The sequence below is a fragment of the Triturus cristatus genome, chromosome 4_1 (genome assembly GCF_964204655.1).
Source record: "Triturus cristatus chromosome 4_1, aTriCri1.1, whole genome shotgun sequence".
NCBI classification, from domain to species: Eukaryota; Metazoa; Chordata; class Amphibia; order Caudata; family Salamandridae; genus Triturus; species Triturus cristatus.
In genome coordinates, this window is record NC_140585.1 from 916,005,842 (window position 1) to 916,015,033 (window position 9,192).

Below are 9,192 nucleotides of genomic sequence, written 5' to 3' on the forward strand. Positions count from 1 at the left end.
TAGAGGCAGCCTCTATCCTCCTTGCCAAGTAGCCTTTTTTTTCAAGGAGGATATCCCGGTGGTATGTTTTGACCACTGTCTTATAGACAAGCCTGGCTGCGGGATCATACTGTGACCGCCAAGCCCTTTCAGCCACCTTGCACTGCCGCCGAGAAGCCGACAGAGCTTCAGTAAACCAGGGGGCCGAAACCTGCTTAGATATTAATCGGGGGGCCATCTCAGGGGCTAGATCATTCAGCCTATCCGTTAGCCATGCCTGCAAGGACTCTAGATCTCTCTCCAGGTCACCCGTAAGCGGGCAGGGATGATCAAAAGAAGCCTGAGCTAACATTTCAGGAGTCACCCGATGATACGCCCTAAGGGTGCGTCGCAGCTGCCTAGGAGCAATGCTCGCTGGATTCTTTGTGCCCAGTACATACAATTTAGCCAGCCTATGGTCCGACCAGAGCACCGGCAAAAGTGACAGCACCTCAACGGGGGACGTGGAAAAGACCTGATCCAAGGTATGACCCTTGTCATGCGTAGGACCAATGTGCCAGGTGAGGCTCTACCGACTGTAACCTGGCACTTTCCCCACACAGAGTATGGCAAATCTGAAACCCCATGGTCGAAGAGCAGTGCTCCCGGACTGCCAAATGTAAATGAGGTCACAAGTGTCCCAAAAAGGAACAGAAGCAGCAACATTAGCAAGCTCAGGCCACACCACACATCAGTATTAGCAGCCAGCGTGCACACAACATGATGAAATAAGGAAGCAAAACAGTTTAATTCCCCGAACAAGTCATAACAGAACACAAGAATGGTAGAAATCGCCGGCAGTAAACCAAACTTCCATTTGGCAGAGCTAACGTACATTCCATTTGAGTTCCCCATATACGCAAGAGATATACTTAATTCGGTGTACAAACAGTTTATAAAAAATATATATATATTGAAAGAGACTGCTCGACCGTTTACTTAAAATATTCTACCAACTTGGTTCTACGCACATGGAAGCAAATAATTAATTTTGAAATCAGTACGGAAAAAAAAAACCAAAAAAACAAAACGACTCTAAGTTCCACAGTTAGTTTTAATTTACTACTTACATAACAATACTAACAGTGTGATGTTTCAAACGGTAGCTTGACAGGAGCAACAATCGGAAGCCCAGCCATATCAAGTTGAGACACCTGGCGCAAAATAAACATCCAATAAAATACATGCAAGAGCCCTCCTCTTCCCAGAGGGCACCAGAGTTGGAAATGAGTCTGCCTCTACAAAGGCCACTAAGGAAGGAAAATCAGCAGCTGGCGACAAAATTAAGTTGAATCTAGTGTAATAAAATCAACAAGTTGAGGAATCTTTCTCGGAATTACCTTTCAACGCACCAGTGGCAAATACATTTTCAATAAATACGCTCTGTAATCCAAAGAAAGTTAACGTGAACCTGGATGGAAGCCACATTACACCATCCAGGGAAAGGGAGTTTTGAGCATTTATTTGCGGCCTATGGCCACCAAACACTACACACACTGGAATGTTACAAATAAGTGTTACATGGATGGCTGCACTGCTGCAATTAAAGGGACTGTCCAGCAGGATCCGATGAATTATCTCAGGTCTTCAGCTGTGAACATGCCTTTGGCACGCCTCAGGATGGAGTCCTTGGAGGCATCGTACGGGTGCTCCTTGGAAGGGATCTCCAGTACAGCTGGGATGGACTTGTTGTGGGCATCAATGGCATGACGGATCATTTCAGCGATGAACTGATTGATCAGGATAATTCCAATATCATCTCTGGCCAGAAAGCTCCTGCAACAGGAAGGTAAAAACATTTTCCATCAATCAGGAAATAGAGAAGGTAAACGTCCAGTGAATTAGGAGACAGGTCACTGCAAGATAAAGGCATGCAATATCCACCGAGAATGGCTGTAAAGTTTAAACACAGTAGTTACTTTTAACTAAAATTTGGAAGGGTGATCTATGTACATTTTTGCTTAGATGCATGGGTTCCTGAAAAATCCTAGGTCTCTAATGAGTTCAGGAAGAAGTTATTAACTACAAAACTCGGAGACCGGAGCACTGATGATGGCTTCTTGACTTGACCACATTCCAATTGCCCCATGCTTCAGTTTCCTTATCCAACAAAACTAAGAGTGATTAGAAACAGGCCAATCCTAGTTAGAAATCTTAGATTTTAAAAAATAAAAAAATAAAAAACTTGCACTCTCTTTAGATGCACACAACTAATGCTGTTTGCATACATTATTGGCTGCTGGGCCAGGTCAACAAGTACGTAATGAAGGAGACCAAAATGAAGATTTTACATTGTTTCTCAGTTGACCTGGTGATGCTAAGCCAAGTGCGAAAAAGTATGGAAAGCCCAAATTATATAATACCCAAGAAGAGCATGGATTCTTTTCAGGTGAGATGGAATTGGGACGTCTGGTCAATAGGATATCAAATAATGAAAAGTGTAATAGAAACAGAGGTCTGTGTTTTAGAGCTGTTCTCCAATTGTGATTCAGCTTCAACCTCTCCCTGTGCTCTCGCATGTTTCAACCATTGTACCCATTGTTTAGCAACAGCCAGCAACTCCTGCAATAATCCTTATACTGTCCTCATAGCGTCTCAACTTAAACTGTGAATACATCCCTCACTCCCCTTTTGTCAGCCATTGCCTCAGCTATTCTCTCATTTCACCAATTTATCTGCGCTCTGAACTTATGACAGCATCACGTACATTGTACTTTTCATATATCTACCGTCTTAAACAAACATTTGCCAGCCTTTCATAAAGTCAGATGTTTATTGTTCAGTGAGGACTTCTGCTCAAGCCTAAACTGAACTGCCCATGAACCTAGTTTTAAGAAGGTACTCTCACAGCCCTTAAACTACTGGCCAAGATGCTTTTTTAGTCAATGGTGATACACAGCTCCTTCACTGAGCTCTAGCTTAATTTTAAGGTACTTCTGAACACCTACAAACACTTAACAGTGTTTCAATTAGGGCTGGGTACATGGGCATGTAAGCCTAATGAGTTAATAAGCCTGCAAGTGAAAATCATTCAACATGGGAAGCTAAACGTGCAGAACAGCAGTCTCAGACATGTACTAGAATGAAGGATAACCACATCATTTCACCGAATAACCAGTTAGATAATAGAGCCACTTACAAAAAAAGACTTGTCTTTCAGAATTAGGACTGGAAACATTTTTGTCGGTCCATCTCAGCTGGCAAATAAAAGACACATTGTCGCTCTTATACCAACCAACTTTTGAGTATAACCTGTGCCCCAAATGTATATAGCAAATAAAGGCAAAACAATAAAATTGAATCAAATGCGAGCACCAACCGCATGTATGAGGGGGAGAGTAACTTATCTTTGTGTTGGATGTATTATGCTAGGCTTTCTAGAGGAATAAAAAGTGATGGCATCGAATTGTAAGTGTCCCCAGAGATTCCAGCATCCTATTCTCACATATCTTTAAAAAGGCCATAGGCTTGTGTGAATGGCGACGGGGATCCTGCGCCACTGTCCAGGCTGCCCTACGTGCCACTCAGACTGCTCAAAAACTGAACTTACATGAACGGCCTAGCACTGTTCCTCACCGGTGCCCTCACTGCACCGGCGCGCCAACTGTTCTCGCGCAAAACTGCTCTACCGAAACTGCTTGTTCTCGGTGACTTTCGGTGTGCTCCAAGGACAAATCAGAGAGACATGATGCCGTTCTTTCCAGTTCGATCTAAGTGGATCCGGGAGCAGCAGAGCCAAGCAGCCTCTTGCTCTACCTACTCACAGGCGCAAGTTTTCACAACAACAGGTATGTTTACAGTAGACAGCACAACCCGCCGCGGGCCCCCTCCTTAACAACACTACAAAAAACCGGCAGGGTATCACTTATGTAAATCAAAATTCACACAGAACAATTAACATTTAAACAAGTTTCAGTAAAAAATAAGCCTGTACACAGTTTATTAAAAGTCCCACTTGGAAAGAAAAGGCTGCAAGACCCAGAAACTAAAACTTAAATTTAGGTAGCACGTTGACTATAATAACCTGATACTTAAGATCTACAACTCAAAATGGGGTATCGCAGAGTTCTTTTCCGTCCGGAAGAAAGGGGAAGTCACGAGTCAGTCATTCCTGCTTTTCTGAAAAGCAGAACAAGTGCATTACTTCAAAATGTGTGGGGGATGGGGAAGCAATGCACTTACTTCAACATCCACGTTGTACACTTCCCAAAAGACGGTGACACAAAGGAGGTCACTGATTTGTAAAATTGATTTATTTAGGCTTACACATCATGCAGGCTGTGCTTGCATGTATGGCTGCAGCACTGGATGAGAGGTTCTCAATTTGCTCACAAAACTGCTATGTAGAGATGGGTACGCCAAAGGGTCGGCTCAGGCTCTTAGATCCTGTGCACAAGCCAAGCTTCTAAATGTTTTTTTTATGTAAATCACAGACCAGACATCCTGTTAGAATAAGATAAGGTGTCTTAAAAAATACACTATTTTTAAATTTTGAAGTGAGTTTTCAAACAAGCACTAAGAAACATTCCTGCCTGTGACCTGATAATACGCTTAGTGAATTAAGAGGCAAGTCAGTAATCATATGTACTGTATATGTAGCCTAGATTTACAATATAGAAGGAGCAACATCATAGGCTTTTAAATAAAACGATATGTTTTTGTACAGAGCACATCCTGAACTGACATATTTGAAAGGGCTCTCTCATATGTGAAATACAAAAACAAAACAAAAACAAAAACAAAAAACAAGGACTCAGTGAAATAAAAGTATTTGTCTAGGATTCCACAATTTGGGTCAAGCAGGGAAGCCGGGACTAGTCCTAGATCTCCCATTTTCACACTGAGCACTTCCGCATCTAGACTGGTATCTCATTCTGACATCAGAGGTTAATGCTTTGTCATTAGTGAAAAGAGAAGGAGATCAGAGTGGGGATGGCGAGCAGAATCCACGTTTTTGGGCAAATCCACATAGTACGAATCTTGCCCAAGGACATAAGAGTGCTTCACAACAGACGCAGACTATGTAACACCTTTTTTGACTCCGGGAGATCTGCCGGCATTTAGAGGATGCTGAATCGAGGCTGTGCTTTCTTGGTTCCCCAGGTAATAAAGTGGGCAGCTGTCGCCACATCAACTCCTGTAAATGGAGGCTTGTTTTGGGCAAGGGGACCACGAACTGTGCCACAGCCTGGCTTCTAGTTCGAGCTCGCCCACTTCTACCGCTACGTATGCTGATAGCTAGAGCCGAATGTACCCAAGTGTCACAGAACTGTTGGTTTTTAGCAGTACCGGCAATTGTGGTAAAATAATCAGATTCAGGCCGTATCAATAACATTTATGGTCGCTCCAAGCAGAGAGACTTTCCACACGTTAGTCACCTCCTTTGGTACCCAGAATCATGTACATCTGAGTAGAAAGTCAGATATCTCTACTCGTGAGGGGATAAGCCCCTGTGGTGTGCATAAACTCACAGACAGGTGAGCCAAAGGGTCCTGTACCCCAGGATTTGAAGGTCTCCTACCCTAGTATCAGGTTATACCATCATGCACAGATGAGTATGAGATGGGGAGGGTACCCAATACGACTGACATTATCAGAGTTACAGTCTTGTCCACTAAAGTGTCAAAAAGGTGTTCAGAAAACATTGCCATCCACTCCTAGGCTTCTCTCTTGAAATAACGCCCAGTCACCCGGCTGCTTTTGGGTGTATGACAGTTGTGTTACACATCTGAAGGGAGGGAATAACAGAAGGCTCAGAGAAACAACAACATACTCGTCGGCTGGAACACTATGCCCCCCTCCTCCCCCCCCCACCACTTAAAGACCTTCACGAGCCTCATAAATACGATCACATGTGTTTGAAACGGGAATGATACCAGAGAGCCCCCTTTTAAAGGGCTGGGGTACTTGTATGATTCTCACTAACCACTGCACCACACTTTCGAAACCCCTATCTCCCCACACCAACCTCCCCGGTTACTTCCTCATCCCCCTCTCACCGGAAGGTCTCCTCTATCTCAGTCACGCTCGTGTCCTTCTCCACGGCCAAGAAGTTGGGCTTGCGGTTTTTGTTCAGCTCACCGATGCCCCCCAGTAGAAAGCCGGTGCAGGTGTCCTCGTCCCCGATCACAGCGATCAGCTTTCCACGCCCCGCCATGGCTGCTCCTGGGGTCTGTTCTCACACACGGCTGCTCGGCGACCTGTCAGCGGCAGAGGGGCACGGCACGCACAGCCCTGGCAACAAGAACCGGCTCCCGAACCCTGTCACGCGATCTGACAAGCTCCCGTTCTACAGCAGGAGCAGCTGACAGTGACGCTAACATCGTGCACCGCAGCATCATCGGGCCTCTAATGCACATGCGTACGTCTACAATGGGCGTGACGAGCGCCACGTTAGAATCAGGCAAAGTTCAAAGCGAGGGACTGTCGCTTAGTACATTTTAATTTGGTTAACAAGTAGGGAGACCAGCCTTCCCTGAGTCGCCGGGACAGTCCCTGTATCAATAGTTGTCCCGGCAGATTTCGGCATATTTGGTTCACGTCCCGGTTTTTGGAGCGGGTCAACTGAAAACAGTGAGAATCATTTTTTTGGGGTGTTCCAAAGCAGGGCTGGTTAGCAGCTGTTATATGTAACCACTTTTATGAGCAGGTATGAGGCTGGTTTTAAAAATTACATTTTGTTTATTTGCTTAGTGCCCCTTCTGCGTTTTTATGTTGATGAGGGCTGTTATTCTTGGCCACTTTGTTGATGTAAAATTGTAGTCCTTCTTCTATTTTTGCGAAATGTCCCTGTTTTTGGGTCACAAGATATGGTCACCCTATTAACAAGCCAAAAGGAGAAAATGCTGCTTGACCTGGTCTAGACGTTAATCTACGTCCTTTCGCCGGCCCCACATCCACTTTCTAAAGGTGTTTTAATTTTGAGCTCAGCCTAATTCATATTAATGTAACCAGGTGTCTGTGTATTGTCGTTGGTATGCCGCTGCCCGCGTCCCACGCAGAGGGACATCAGCAAGGCAGCCTTCTAGTGGCCGCCCGTCGCAGCACCCCCCCCCCCCCTGCTCCGCCTCGCTAGCGAGGCCGCGCCCAGGGAGGGGAACTCCCAATAAGTTTGCCTTTAGGAGGCGTGTCGATCGGGGGGCGAGGCTAGACCCCCTTCTTAGGCGCCTCACTCCCCCAGATCCTCCTCTGCCTCCTGCGCGCCGCTCCTACCTGGCCACGCGTATTGGTCTCGCCTGGCTACCTTTCCCGCCGTTCGTCACGTCGGGTGTCGCCCCAGCGCTGGGTCCTCCTCGCTGCCCTGCACACCGGGTTTTTTCATCGTGCCTTTTGTATTCGGTGAGTGTAGTTCTTTGGGCAGCAGAGTTTATTGAGTTGGTCGGTTTTTGTGGATGGCGGCGGGAAATGTTTTTCGCGGGCTGTGCGGGGAGGAGGGCGTATGGGGCGGACCGTGTGGCGGGAGAGCCTGGTTCGAGTCCAGCCGCTAGGAGTGGCGGCTCAGTGTCCGATCTTGGCCAATTGTGGGGACGTGCTCCGATCGGAGGCACTGTGGCATTGTTGTTAAGGTTTAATCACTGGAATTGCTGTTTATTGGCAGAGCGCGTTGACGTATTGTGCCGTAGCCACTGTAAATGCGGAGCGAAGTGGGGTGCCCCGTTGTCGTTGGATCGAGTTCGCGCTACATAGATATGTAAGGATTGCCTACTATAACTGTTGAGTCGCTGTCTCCGGTTTCAGGCGTGGCCCTCCGGTTGCTTTGGCGGTACCCGCGCAGCGATATGTGGTGGGGTTGCTGGCTGGTCTTGGCGGTCGACGCTTTCTGGGGGACCGGTGTTCGCGGCTTGGCAGCGAGCGGGGGTCTCGGCGACGGTGCAACACTGATGGTTGCAGTAGGGGTTATTTTGCGTGCCTGCTGGTGTAGCTTAAATACGGTGCTCGTAGGAAGCGCTCCGCTGCCTTCGCTGCCTCCGCATGTGTCATTACTACTGTAGCGCGAGCAGGAATTCAATTTGTTGCCTGACTGCGGGGACGTTCGGGCAGAGGCTATACGCCGCCTGCGGGGTGTGTGTCGGGTCGATTGTCAGTGCGTGGGCTGTATTTTGTTTGTTATTTGTACCTGATAAGCGGTGCCCCCCCCCCCCTTTTGTAGTTATGGGCTATCCAGCGCCTTATCAGGATACGTTGGGGGGGGGGGGAGGCGCTTTGCCGGTGGTCCCAGAGGACCCACGTGTTCGCGTCTGCACCCCGCCTCATCTAGACCGGGCAGGTGTGCTTCGATATTTGACGAGGTGACCCTCGTTTCTTTTCTTGTTTTCCCCTGCGCCGGGATGTGTATGTAATGCGGTGCCATGTGGGGCGCTCCTTTTCCGTGGGGCCGAGTGTGGATGCGGTGTCATGAATGGCCCTCCGGTGCCTTCGGATCGAGTACGCGCTATGTAGGCTTGCGGCAGCAAGGGCAGAGTGCCTGCCATGGGGAGGGTGGACATTGTGCCTGAATGATTTGGGTTAATCACTTATTCTCCCCGTGCCTGATTGTGTCGTGCTCCGGCACAGCGCTTCAAAAACCTTCGGGCAAGTTCGCGCTATAGATATGATGGTGCCGACTCCTGTCCCGCATGTCGGGCCGGTCGGGTGCAGCGTGGGGGTCTGATTGTGCTGGCTCCCGGTTGGTGCGCGGGTGGGTTGGCAGACCGGGCTTTGGCCTTGGAGGGCCTGGGGTTTCCAATGTTTAGCGCTCCAAACCTGTGTGCCCCCCTCGCAGAAGCATCAAAGCCGTTAGAAGCAGGTATCATCGTTGGTAGTCACAGCTTTCTCTTCTACACATTTTCTGTTTTAAAATATATAATTTCCTCCCCCGTCCCGTTTGGGTGCAGGTGCAAGCGATTTCCACATGCATGTATTGTGATCCAACTGCGGGTACAAAACGGTAAAATGAGCTAAGGTCGGCCTTTTCTACTGTGGCACATTATTTCTGACCAGCAAATAGAAGACGACATATGCATCTGTGGGTGTTGTGTTTTTGCTTATGTGGCTGCTGCATTTGCTAAACGTGAACGGCATCCATATACTAGCGCGCATTTACTAGTATAGACCGATGGAACGTGTCCGGTTGCTTATAATTCCTCAAATGCCACAAGCTTCTATTTATAATACCCTCCTTGTCTCAGCGCCTTT

The 9,192-nt window shown here is 47.6% G+C and overlaps 1 protein-coding gene across 1 annotated transcript; it reads right to left on the minus strand.

The window, feature by feature from the left end:
- Window positions 1-1,054: 1,054 nt before the first annotated feature.
- ATP6V1F (ATPase H+ transporting V1 subunit F) lies at window positions 1,055-6,367 on the minus strand. Its single transcript, XM_085653706.1, has 2 exons — window positions 6,018-6,367; window positions 1,055-1,794 (listed from the first exon to the last, which is right to left on the minus strand). Exons 1-2 carry the CDS (start codon window positions 6,173-6,175, stop codon window positions 1,593-1,595), a joined length of 360 nt encoding a protein of 119 aa, XP_085509832.1. The 5' UTR covers window positions 6,176-6,367; the 3' UTR covers window positions 1,055-1,592.
- Window positions 6,368-9,192: the final 2,825 nt, after the last annotated feature.